Source organism: Sinocyclocheilus anshuiensis, unplaced genomic scaffold (genome assembly GCF_001515605.1).
Source record: "Sinocyclocheilus anshuiensis isolate Anshui unplaced genomic scaffold, SAMN03320099.WGS_v1.1 scaffold1518, whole genome shotgun sequence".
Classification (NCBI taxonomy): Eukaryota; Metazoa; Chordata; class Actinopteri; order Cypriniformes; family Cyprinidae; genus Sinocyclocheilus; species Sinocyclocheilus anshuiensis.
The window spans coordinates 520,236-534,324 of record NW_015548194.1 but is presented as its reverse complement, the minus strand read 5'-3'; the positions used below and the strand labels follow the sequence as shown (position 1 = coordinate 534,324).

The 14,089-nt window shown below is 40.1% G+C and overlaps 1 protein-coding gene across 1 annotated transcript in view; it reads left to right on the top strand.

Annotated features, from left to right (window-relative positions):
- lama2 (laminin, alpha 2) overlaps positions 1 to 14,089 on the top strand; it is a 198,122-nt gene that overhangs the window by 103,957 nt on the left and 80,076 nt on the right. The window contains exons 15-16 of the mRNA XM_016439772.1: positions 1,739 to 1,866; positions 11,148 to 11,234. Coding sequence (XP_016295258.1) covers positions 1,739 to 1,866; positions 11,148 to 11,234 — 215 coding nt within the window. The remainder of the gene's footprint in view (positions 1 to 1,738; positions 1,867 to 11,147; positions 11,235 to 14,089) is intronic.

Sequence of the window (14,089 nt, the reverse complement as noted above, 5' to 3'; positions counted from 1 at the left end):
AAAATATTCAGAAAACAACCGTCATTTTGGAACACACTTCACACAAAGGCTGATACTAATGAATGTCAGTTGTACCAATTTGACATTGTTACACATGATTATGCCTCACTAGTTACCTATTTTAGAATGAGAACTAAAATGAACTCTGCAGACATTAGCAATGCTGCATCTTAAAAAAAAAAAAAAGTTTCTTGAATAAACAATTGGTGGAATAATTCATGCAAATGTCCTAATTGTGTGTGTGTGTGTGTGTGTGTGTGTGTGTTTGTGTGTGTGTTGCACACTCTCTTCTGTCTCGTTCTCTCTCTTCCATCCAGTGAGTGTGTTAATGTAAAGCCAGAGTAAATGGCACGGGTTTAAATGGGTTGTTTATTTGTATGCAAACACAAACAAGGTTTGCATCCACATGATCTATGAGTATTGAATTATGTTTAAAGTACATAACTGACACATTACCAAACAATAGCAAACACAAACAAACGTGTTCAGACAACAGTATCACTACAGCAGAGAGAGAGAGAGTGTGTGTGTGTGTGTGTGTGTGTGTGTGTGAGTGTGTAGGTGTGTGTGTGCGTGTGTGTGTGTGTGTGTGTGTGTGTGTGTGTGTGTGTGTGTGGATGGATGGATTGCGCTGTGATTATCACTGTGTGCATTTGTATTTACCGCTCACAGATGAAATACTAGCGCTGTCCATCCGATCCATTTGTCTGACACTGTGTGTCTCTGAAAGACTGATTAAATGTGAGCGTACCTGTTGCCGAATGTTACTTTTAAAAGTTAGCCATCACAATGCTGTGAAATGCCTAATAAATAGTAAACGATTGTTACATTGTTACTTTTTATGGAAAGTAACGTATGTGATACTTTTGACTTAGACAGTTGCACAGAAGCTGCATGTGTGATAATGATTCCATTTTTTTTTTTATGGAAGTTTAAGGTGGCTCTGATGCGCTTTCATTTTACTCATCTGCAGACTCTTTGTCTATGGGTCAAAGACAAAAAGGGGGTTTCAAGCATTAAAAACAATAAAAGTTAAATGCAGCTTTATGTATTTATTTGTGTGTGTTTATTATTTTTAGAAAAAAAATATTTTTATTATTTTCTTTTGTTATTTTTATTATTTTAGTACATTATAATTTGTCCTTTTTGATTACATTTTTTTCTGATCAAAAATGACCGTCATGCATTTTTATCATGATTTTCAGAAAACATGTACTAAAATGTCATTCAGTTTAACAGTAGTTTAAAAAAAAATCTTGTCAAGCATAGTTAGAACAAGAATCATTAGAAGTCATTAAAGACATTAAAAGATCACAGTGTAGCCCCCCAAAAAACGAATTAATTGTCATTTTTGATCTTTACCATTTTTTTGCCACTGTTCTTCAAACCAATGTGTTTTGTCCATTTGTCAGCAAGAAGTGTTTAATCATTTAAAATGTAATAAAAATTAGTATTATCGTTTATATATATATAAGTACAAGTCAGAAAAATATGTTGTTTCATTTTTTATCTGTTATCCTGAATGACAATGAATATTATATTACCTATATTTTGACATTTTGTTTTCACAAAAGTTATCTGAAACATTAAAGTAGAAACTTTACTTGCATTTAACATGCTTTTTATATATAGAATCACTTAGTGTAAATATGTTAACACACATCCATCTCTTCTTGACATTAGTCATGTATGTTTGTCTGTCTGTAAATGTGTGTGTGTGTGTGTGTGTGTGTTGTAGGGCTGTAGGGATCACACGGTAGGACCGTACTGTGATCATTGTGCTCCTGGATACTACGGAGACGCCACCAGAGGAACTGCAGAAGACTGTCAGCCATGTGCTTGTCCTCTTCTGAACCCATCAAACAAGTACGTCAGCACTGATATCAAGAAGTCATGACATCAGAAAACTACTAGTGGTCGACCGATATATCGCCAAGGCCGATATATCGGCCAATCAGTTTTCCTGTTTGGCCGATGCGTTCAAGGCGCGCCGGACTTTTATTTTGACGGCTCTGAGAGCGGCAGCGCCTGAACACACAGTGTTCACATTCTCCTCCTCTGTTGGATAGAATACGGATAGAAGTCTGTCTAATTATCAGATAGAACGGTTAAACAAAGGAATTAAAATGTATACAAAATGTATAAAATTAGAAATAGAAAGGCAAACATTATAATACTTTCTTGTTTGCCGTCAGCATTCAGCAAATACGCATTTATATCATTTAAACAAATCTTTGAATGTCTAATAAACATCTAATTTCAAAAACCTTGCAAACTTAGCCAGATCCAGTTGTGAGATCTTGTGAAGTGTGCATGTGACCTGCATGATCACGTGTTCTCTGCGTGACGGTCGGTCCTTGTGAATTGAATGCGGACAGGAGGAGAGTACAGCTTCACTGAGGCGCGTGATCGACAAACTTTAAACTCATGATTTTAAATTATGCTCTGCTTTATGCATTTGCCCAATGTCATATTCATGTCATTTTCACTGTGTGCTGTATGTAAAATGAGTGTTACCTTGCTTTATTTAAAAAAAATATGATTAATGCACACAAACTTCCCAGAATACTGAGTGCCCTGTTGGTTACAGTGTTTACCTTTTTAATTATATTTTTATTAAATATTTATTTATTTGTGAAAAATACTATGTCATCTAAAGTATAAGTATGTTTAACAAATTTATTTTTTAATCAATTTTCAAATTAATTCAAATTTCTTAAATATTAATTAAAATAAATAAAATTATATCGGCTTTATATCGGCCATCGGCCACCCTGCTTTCCAATATATCGGCATCGGCTGTCAAAAAAACAATATCGGTCGACCACTAGAACCTACAAATAAACACCATCAATAATCAAAGTATTTTCAGATTATTACTGTATATAACTATCAGGCTATATTATGTTCTCTTATATTACATGCATGTCCTCCTGAGACCCAGCCGTAGACTTTTTCCTCTGTAGAAGACAGTATATTTTAGCATATTTCTCACAGTTAGTCAAAGTTTTGAGTCTGGATTTTCATGTTTGAAGGATTGACCATGAAAACTCCCTCTCCTTAGTCTTTAAAATTATTGACATTGACTGAATCACTGAATTCAGCACTCTTATGGAAATATGATCATATTTTTGTAATTATCATCTATCATATCATCATGACTAATTTTCAAATATGAGATATTCTTATGAAAATGTAAAAAAAGTATAATCATTCTGTAATATCTTTAATAACATGAATCATCTTTGTAAAGATTTTCAATAAAAAAAAAGAAGCTTGGAACCTAAAAATTGATAGGTGGATAAAAAAAAAACATTGTTTTTGCCTATAGGTCCTATAGTGCATAGCATAAAATATCAATAAAATATATGTTTTCATAAAAAAAATTCCCATTTATTTCTTATGCTCCAAACAATGAAATGACATAGGAAAACAAAAAAAACTTTTCTGGGTCTCAGGAGGATATAGTAATATTTATGTTTCACATTAACAATGAGGATCTCAATTACCATGACACATTCACTTACACTCAATTTAAATTCAGAGTTTCAAGTAAAAAAGAAAAAAAAAAACTATTGTACTGTATAACTAAATCAAAATAACAGAGATAAACCCAGTACTAAACCTCTCCAGGTTACGTATGTAACCATGGTTCCCCGAAGGGAACGAGACGCTTTGGGAACACCCCGGCGAGACCACGTACAGAAGCATGTATGAAATCAGTCCAATAGAGAAGCGAGACATCATGAGCGGGGTGACGTGAGCAACATTAATTCAAATTTCTTAAATATTAATTAAAATAAATAAAATTATATCGGCTTTATATCGGCCATCGGCCACCCTGCTTTCCAATATATCGGCATCGGCTGTCAAAAAAACAATATCGGTCGACCACTAGAACCTACAAATAAACACCATCAATAATCAAAGTATTTTCAGATTATTACTGTATATAACTATCAGGCTATATTATGTTCTCTTATATTACATGCATGTCCTCCTGAGACCCAGCCGTAGACTTTTTCCTCTGTAGAAGACAGTATATTTTAGCATATTTCTCACAGTTAGTCAAAGTTTTGAGTCTGGATTTTCATGTTTGAAGGATTGACCATGAAAACTCCCTCTCCTTAGTCTTTAAAATTATTGACATTGACTGAATCACTGAATTCAGCACTCTTATGGAAATATGATCATATTTTTGTAATTATCATCTATCATATCATCATGACTAATTTTCAAATATGAGATATTCTTATGAAAATGTAAAAAAAGTATAATCATTCTGTAATATCTTTAATAACATGAATCATCTTTGTAAAGATTTTCAATAAAAAAAAAGAAGCTTGGAACCTAAAAATTGATAGGTGGATAAAAAAAAAACATTGTTTTTGCCTATAGGTCCTATAGTGCATAGCATAAAATATCAATAAAATATATGTTTTCATAAAAAAAATTCCCATTTATTTCTTATGCTCCAAACAATGAAATGACATAGGAAAACAAAAAAAACTTTTCTGGGTCTCAGGAGGATATAGTAATATTTATGTTTCACATTAACAATGAGGATCTCAATTACCATGACACATTCACTTACACTCAATTTAAATTCAGAGTTTCAAGTAAAAAAGAAAAAAAAAAACTATTGTACTGTATAACTAAATCAAAATAACAGAGATAAACCCAGTACTAAACCTCTCCAGGTTACGTATGTAACCATGGTTCCCCGAAGGGAACGAGACGCTTTGGGAACACCCCGGCGAGACCACGTACAGAAGCATGTATGAAATCAGTCCAATAGAGAAGCGAGACATCATGAGCGGGGTGACGTGAGCAACCAGGAAGTATAAAAGCGCATCTGGCAAATGCACATGTTAGCTTCTGCGGAAGCGAGCGCCTGCAGGGATGCTGGGAGTATGGCAGAAAGACGCAGCATTTCTTTCCCTTCGGGGAACCATGGTTACATACGTAACCTGGAGACGTTCCCCTTCAGGAACTCAAGCTGCGTCTAAACGCTTTGGGAACCAGAATACCCGCTGCGCCATACGAGCAAGTCCCTGTCAAGTGTGTATCTGGTGAGCACACCGAGACGAGAGAACCTGGGACCCTGGAGTAGATGTAAATTGTAAAATCGGACAAACGTCTGCAGAGAGGACCAGCCCGCCGCAGCACAAATATCTTGAAGGGCCACGCCCACTGATAAAGCCTTGGAGGCCGCCATACTCCTAGTCGAGTGCGCCTGATGGGTGACTGGAGGCCAGAGGACTCGTAGGCCAGTGTGATGGTCTCGACCACCCACCTACTCATAGTTTGCTTAGTCGCAGGAGCCCCTTTCTTAGGCGGACCAAAGCAAACGAATAACTGATCTGCCTTACGCCACTGGGCAGCTCCGTGAACGTAAGTGTCAATCAAAGCAGATTGAGTCTTTCCTGGCCTGTTTTCTGGAAGGGAGGAGGACAAAAGGCTTGTAGTACTACAGGACCCGGCGAAGAAGTGGGCACCTTAGGGACATACCCGGGTCTCGAGTAAAGGAACACCCTAACCATGCCCAGGGCAAACACCAGGCATGATACAGCGAGTGCCTGAAGATCCTCTATCCTCTTCAGTGAGGATATGGTGAGTAAGAAGATCATCTTCAGCGTTAGCAGCTTGTCAGAGATATCTTCAATGGGTTCGAAAGGACACAAAGCCTCCAGAACCACCGCCAGGTCCCATGAGGGCACCTTGGTGTGCTGTACTGGCCTCAGCCTCCGAGTGCCATGGAGGAAACGTGTAACTTACGGGTGTCTTCCCAATGACTGACCATCTAGAAGGGTGTGGTAAGCAGCTATGGCCGCCATGTATATCTTCAGACTGGAGGGAGATAACCCTGCGGAGAAATGCATATGCCATACTGGAGTATGGTCTCAACAACCTCAGTAGAGAGACCGGATGCTAGGAGCTGTGCCCCCTCAGGGGCCACGCCCACAGCATCCATAACTCCGAGCGGGGGTGAAGAATGGTGCCCCCCGCCTGAGAGAGGAGATCCCTCCTGATCGGAATCTCCAATGGAGGGCCGTCGAGGAGGGACACAAGGTCCGAGAACCATACTCGGTCAGCCAGAATGGGGCTACTAACAGAAGATGGAACCCGTCCCGGCATACTCTCTCCAGAACTCCCGGAAGCAGAGCGATCGGGGGAAAAGTGTACAGACAGAGCCTCGGCCATGTCTGCACCATGGCGTCCAGCCCAAGTGGAGCTGAATGCATGAGGGGGAACCAGAGTGGACAGTGTGTTGTTTCCTGCGACGCAAATAGATCCACTTCCGCCTGGCCGAACTCCCTCCATAGGAGCTCCACCACCTCTGGGTGGAGCCTCCATTCCCCGGGCCTCAGCCCCTGTCTCGACAGAATGTCTGCTCCCTGATTGAGGTGCCCAGGGATGTAGACTGCTCTGATTGAGAGGAGCTTTCCCTAAGCCCACAGGAGGATCTGTTGCGCCAGCCTGTAAAGGGGGCGAGAGCCCAGACCCCCCTGCCGGTTGATGTCGGAGACCACGGATGTGTTGTCTGTGCGGACAAGTACATGATGTCCCCTTAGGTCTGGAAGTAAGTGTTTTAGAGCTTGAAACACGGTCAGCATCTCCAGGTAGTTTATGTGCCACGTAAGATGATGGCCTTCCCACCGACCTTGGGCAGAGCGGCCACTCATGACCGCTTCCCAGCCCGTGAGGGAGGCATCTGTCGTTAGCATTACGCGACGACAAGGAGCCCCCAATATCGGGCCTTGAGACAGGAACCAAGGTTTCCCTTCACATGTGTAAGGCACGTAAACATCGCCGCATGACCTTGGTCCTGAGCCACCACTGCAATGGTCTCATGTACAGCAGGCCAAAAGGTATCACGTTGGACGCAGCTGCCATCAGACCCAACAGTCTCTGAAACTGTTTGACAGTGAGTGACTGGCCTTCTCTCACTCCCCTCATGGCTGTGAGAATTGCTTCGATACGAGCAGGAGACAACTGTCCCTGCATCGTAGTCGAATCCCACACCACGCCCAGATAAGTGGCACTATGTAGTGGAGAAAGCACACTTTTCTTGGCGTTGAGCCGTAACCCCAGCTCTTTGATATTGGCGAGGATGACATCTCGATGTCGAGCCGCCAACTGCTCCGATTGAGCTAGTATCAACCAGTCATCGATGTAGTTGAGTATGCAGATGCCCTGGAGTCGCAGTGGAGCCAGAGCAGCATCCACACACTTGGTGAAAGTGCGGGTTGAGAGTGACCGGCCGAAGAGAGGAGGAACACGTTCCATGGCCTCCTTCCTCAAGAGAGTGTCTACTTCTTGTTCCAATACCAGAGCCTGCTCGGGGCCTACTAATGTAGGAATTACCCGTTGAAGCGAGGTGGATGAGAACCGAACTGAATTCTGTAACCTCTCTCTACAGTGTGCAGGACCCATTGTGAGACAATTGGCAGAAGTTTCCACACTGTCATAAAGTCTACTAAGGGAACCAGTCTCTCAAGACTGGCCTCTGGTGTTGCTAGAGGAGCCACTTCAGTGCCCTGAAGCGCATGACCAGCAGGGAACGACCGACCTGACTGCTCTAGCGCCCTCACTTGAGGGGACGAGCTTTCCCGTACCGTACCGTCGCCGGGCGGCAGCTGGGAAATTCGGTCGTCGGAGCTCACTGAGCCCTGAAGCACCGGGGGTGGCAGGGGGCACTATGTAGTGGAGAAAGCACACTTTTCTTGGCGTTGAGCCGTAACCCCAGCTCTTTGATATTGGCGAGGATGACATCTCGATGTCGAGCCGCCAACTGCTCCGATTGAGCTAGTATCAACCAGTCATCGATGTAGTTGAGTATGCAGATGCCCTGGAGTCGCAGTGGAGCCAGAGCAGCATCCACACACTTGGTGAAAGTGCGGGTTGAGAGTGACCGGCCGAAGAGAGGAGGAACACGTTCCATGGCCTCCTTCCTCAAGAGAGTGTCTACTTCTTGTTCCAATACCAGAGCCTGCTCGGGGCCTACTAATGTAGGAATTACCCGTTGAAGCGAGGTGGATGAGAACCGAACTGAATTCTGTAACCTCTCTCTACAGTGTGCAGGACCCATTGTGAGACAATTGGCAGAAGTTTCCACACTGTCATAAAGTCTACTAAGGGAACCAGTCTCTCAAGACTGGCCTCTGGTGTTGCTAGAGGAGCCACTTCAGTGCCCTGAAGCGCATGACCAGCAGGGAACGACCGACCTGACTGCTCTAGCGCCCTCACTTGAGGGGACGAGCTTTCCCGTACCGTACAGTCGCCGGGCGGCAGCTGGGAAATTCGGTCGTCGGAGCTCACTGAGCCCTGAAGCACCGGGGGTGGCAGGGGTATCAGTGAAGTTCCCTGAGGGCACTGAGGAGGATTGGGCACCGTACACCGAGGTGTGTACCTCTCCTCCCCAGGGTGGGCTGCTCTCAGGACGATGGAATTGTCAGGACCGCTTGGCCGAGGTCCTCTTTGACAGAATAACGGACCACAGATAAGCTTTCTGTTTAGAGAACCCCAACCGAGAACGCCACCCCACCCCCTGCTCTTTATGCAGGGGGTACGGGTCGCGACGCTTTTTTTCTGGGTCTAGCGATATGAGGAGCTGATTGGAGCTCTATTAGACTGATTTCATACATGCTTCAGTACGTGGTCTCGCCGGGGCATTCCCAAAGCGTTTCAATGCAGCTCGAGTTCCTGAAGGGAAACTAAATATATTCATTAAAGGGGTTGATGCCCATTTTCCACAAGTTGATATGATTCTTTAGGGTCTTAATGAAAATTCTATAACATATTTTGGTTAAAATTTCTCAATGGTAGTGTAAAACAACACCCTTTTTACCCTGTCAAAATCAGCTCTGCAGACATCGACCAGTTCTGTTGCATGCCCCTTTAAATGCTAATGAGCTCTGCTCACCCCGCCCCTCTCTTCTGTGGGATGGCGAGCTGTGATCTGAGAGACTGTAAACTTTAGCTGCGAAACTTGCTAACTAGCACGTTATTAGGAAAGGCGATTGCAAAGATTCATAAAAAAAACTCCTTATACTCACTTCTTCTGTAGATGAAGCTGGATCACGAATGATTCGCGCGAACATAAACACATTTAGGTAGATCGGGGGCGCATTCCCTTCACAAACAAATGTAATCCACTGCATCTTCAGCAGCTCAGATGTCGGGATGTCGAGCTCAGATCCACTGGGTGGATTTTTATCATTATAGGGTAGATGTGTACACACACTGCCAACACACATTTATGTTCAAACAACATGTAAAAGTGAATTTAGCATCCAATGACCCCTTTAAACCATGTTTTGAGCTAGTTTATTGAAATGAACTGTGACTGGAAAAGCAAGCTTTTTGGAAATAGCTGAGCTTCTGTTGGGCTGCTAAAAAAGTAGTTAAAATAAGAACGCTGCTACTTTTAGTTTGGTATTCCCTAACATGCCAGTGACAGTAACTAGTATCCTCCTCTTTAACTATCCAACAACAAGTTATGTGTTTGGTTTGTTTGTTAATTTTTGAGCATGTCTGTATTTAACTAGCTGAAACAAACAGCCTGGAGCAGCTAAGCTGGTTTATTTGGTGACTATCTTAAATGTCCCATTCAAACCATCACTGGTTATCAGTATAATGCATGTTTCAGACATTTTAGATTTATCTGCAACAATAATCTTGGTGAAGTGTGTCATTTTTTATATTGCTACAAATGTGAAATGTATTAAAATTGGTATAAAAATGTGCCTTTAGTGGTACAACAGCTTGTCAATGAGGCAGAACCTTTAGTAAAAAATAATAAAAAATAATAATTTATAGATATCATACTTCCCTAGCTATTAAATCACAGTACATTAAGATAATTGTTTTCTGAAATGTTATGTTTAAATATGCTAATAAAGCACTATCTAATTAAAAATGCACTCATTTGTATAAACTTCCAGAACAGAAATATGAACATTGGAACTAGGATCGAAATTCTTGTTTGATTTTGTTGACGTATCAGTTTCTACAGAAACGTTTTTTTTTTTACAGAGATATTAGATTTCTCCTTTTATCACTCCACAAATCAGACTGTCAACAGACATTATTTGTCAACAGATAATACATTTTTACCATGTTTTTTCACCTGTTGTAAAATAATATAGATAATACTGTAAAGTTTGGTGTATTTAAGCACTGCTGAAGTGGAGATTTGTGAGAAATCTGAGTGCAAAAGAAATAAATGCTGTGTTCAAACAGGTTTCCTGAACATTGCCATTGGTTAGTCATAGAGTCAGTGTTGAGTCCATGTTGCTATGCTTGGCTGTTCGGGATATTAGAAGATACAGAGCAATGTTGTGATTGTGCCAGACTCACCTTTACGAAAATTAACCATGGTTTTATTGTAGTAAAAGTGTAGTAACCATGGTTAATTTGTGGTTACCATGGTTTAACTATAGTAACCATGGTTCTTTTGGTTCTATTTGTGGTAAAACCATGGTTGATTTCCGTAAGGGCAGTGTGACACAAACCATGACTCTATATACTACACTGAGAGAAGAGAAACTATTTCAAAATTTTTATAAAAAAAAAAAAACTGCACACATCACCTTTAACAATCTTGTGCCAGTAGCAGACTCAACTTTTTCAACTAAAACCATAATTCAGTTTAAGCTAGTCTAAATTGGTCTTATTTTTAGCATGTTAGCATTTAAAGGGGCGACTTGTAGCTCTTGCATGCTCTTACTTCAACTCTGAAACTGGCACATGTTTTCAGCACTAGGATAATATTAGCTGTAGCATGCTAGTGGCTAATCCATAAAGAGTAGACACGTCCCAGAGTCTAACAGCTGAACATTCCACATCCTCAAGCGGGCTAAAGAAAGCATCGCTCCCCTCCTGCCCTCAGCATTCCCAGCATGCCCCTCAGCCAGGCTCCAGTGTCGTCTGAAATAGCCGCACAGTCATTACACTAGAGTTAATGGCAGAAGCTGACCTCGCTGCAGAGGGTTTGCCCACCAGCTAAACCATCTTGGGCTTCAGACTCTCTCTGGCTTCGGTTAGAACCAGAGCAAGTACTTATGACGAATGGGAAGGATGCTTTTAATTCGCTGCTCTTTTATTTTTCTCTTTGTCCCCTTGCTGGCTCAAAAACACCGTAGTTTCAGTCCCACATGTCACATCGATGCCAGAGGTGAGGTGATCTGCGATCGATGCCAGCCGGGTTACACGGGTTCACGCTGTGACAGGTAAGACGACAAGGTTTGGCCTTCAATCTTTACCTCCAGTGGGGTAAGGTGTGCCATTTTTTACTCAAGTTGCCCCCTATACAAAAAGAAACAAGACTGGTTATAGCAAATGATATTTCACTTGCCTGAAATTAAAGAAAGTATCTTTAACATCAGGCCATAGATGAATGTCTTCTGAATAAACAAAGTGATCCAGGCACACAAACTGAGTCATGTTAAGTTGAATCCATGTGATTGTTTTGCATTGCAAATAAAATCATTTTAAATACAAAGGACAAATTTGCATTTACAAGTGATGCTGACACATCTTACACCAAAGTACCTGACACACTTTACCCCACAAATGGCATTTTGGGTAAAATGCTACATTTAGTAATTGATGGCTAATCTTTAGTCAGATTGTGACTATGGACATAAAACTCCATTTGACCTGTTTTACTTTTTTTCTTTCTGATTATATGCTCATGTGATAGAAATTATGCACAACAATGTGCCAGACTAAGGATGCAAAACAGTTTACTCACTGGCACATCTTACCCCACCCTTTCCTTAATTTTAGTAACTCTAGTGACGAAAGATTTTTTTTACATTTTCATTATCACTGTGAGAGCTATTGAGAGCAGATGGCTCTGCATGCTTTCTAATCGCTCTCGTGGTGCTTTGATGTCAAACACTGATCGATCTGTGCAGTGCCCCTTCAAGTCAAACACACCTATCGTGATACACCTTGTTAGTAGCTTGTACCTGTGATTGTTGATCGGTAAGAAAAATATATAGAAAATGGAAAAGGTACTAGTAATTTTCCAGGACGTTATTCGTTATCCATTATCTGTTGTAACCCGAAAACACAAAATACAATGCGTAATTTAAAATGCAGTTATCCATTGTAACCCTGTAACCCGAAAACACAAAATACAATGCGTAATTTAAAATGCAGGTAAAAAACCTGTGAAAAATTAATGCAGAAATTCCTTCATATTAACATAGTAGACTATTTTACAGACTTTTCTTAGAGTGTAGCATACTAACTAACTAATACACTGCTTAAAACTATAATTGTTCAGAATGTGTAGTTTAACTAGTTTACTAGCTAATAAAAAAACTTAAATTGTAATTGTTCAAAAATGTGTTGAATAATTATATGTTGTATTTAAAAATACAGTTATTTAAATTTTAATATTATTATATTATGCATTTATATTATTATACGAACAAATCTAAATCAACCTTCCTTTAGCAACTTCCCCTGATAATTTGTTGGCAACCCTTACGAAAAATAAGTTTATTCAAGTATGGACATAGTAGTATACTTAAAGTATGATATAAAGTTCACTTAAAGAAAACTTACGAGTATACTTGCAGTATAAAACTACTAAACTAGTAGTTTACTGAGACTATACTTCAAAGTGTACTAAAAATGCTACTACAAGTATTTAATTAGTAAACTATCAGTATACCTATAAGTTCACTTTTAGTATAGTTGCAGTACAAACTAAACATTTTGATGTAAACTAGTTGTGTACTCAAAGTTTACTACTGTTATACTTAAAGTATACTTTTATATACTAGAAAGTGGGCCAATTTAGTCCCAAGGAGTATTGAAATAGTACACTTACAAGTATACTACTAGTACACTGATATTTGTATACTTACTACATAAAGTATACTTAAAAATATACTTGAACTTTCCTTAAGTATACTTACTAAAATAAACTTGAAGTATACTACTTTTTGGTAAGGGAACACTGTGCGTCACAGAAGTAATAGAGTTTACGACACTCCAGGAAATCCCTCATATGGACAGAAGCAGCTAGAGTGACAAAACGTACCAGCGTACTTTGAGGTCAAAATGCGTACCCGCTATGCAAAATGCGTACAGGTTGGCAGGTCTGCATATGAAGCTGTATATGTGACGCTAACATTCAAAAGTATCAGTTTTCAAATCTTGAAAAATTCTCTCAGTAATCCCAAATGTGCATCTTTGAGAGAGGCCTTTTCCATGTGAAATGGAATGGTGTACTGGAGAGTCCTAAAATTAGTTATCTGACTGCACAGTAGATCCATTTTTGATGCAGTTTTGAAACTTGACCAGAACTTCACTGCATAATGGCATTGTACCAATACCTAATGAGTCATCTACAGGCAGCACTGCAAGAAATCATACTGTAGTTGTGCTCCTGACTTTCATTTTCAAAAGGTAGGCAGCATAAGAAATGTTGATTAGAAAAGTGTTTGTCTTTCATGCCAATATGCTTACGTATTGTTTAAAAATAGCTGAATCTAAGTAAAACTACATAGACTATTTTACTCATCTTTTGTGTGTGCTGTATGTATTTTTATGTTTGTTAGAATATCACATTGTTAGCTTAACAATATAACACTAAACTCTTGAAATCAATGTCATTTTAACTCTTAAAATCATTTGGCAGATGCTTTTGTCCAAAGTGACACATTGCATTCAAGGTATGCATTTCATCAGTTCATGCATTCCTTGGAAATCAAACTCGTAATCTTGGCATTAATGCTGCTTATGTAGAAATCAGTTATAAAATTAGTTACTTTTGTGGTTTTGTTTCATTTAGGATGCAGGGGAGGGTGCCTCCTATAAGGGCAGCAAAAAGTGAAAAAGCCTATGTACAGTATTGGTCCTCTACAACAGTGGTTCTCAACTCCAGTCCTAGGGACCCACTGCTCTGCGCATTTTGTATTTCTTCCTTATTTAATCCTCTTGATTCAGACAGTTAGAAGTCTCTTCTTATTTAACCCTTGTTTTTATATACAGTGGGTATGGAAAGTATTCAGACCCCCTTAAATTTTTCACTCTTTGTTATATTGCAGCCATTTGCTAAAATCAT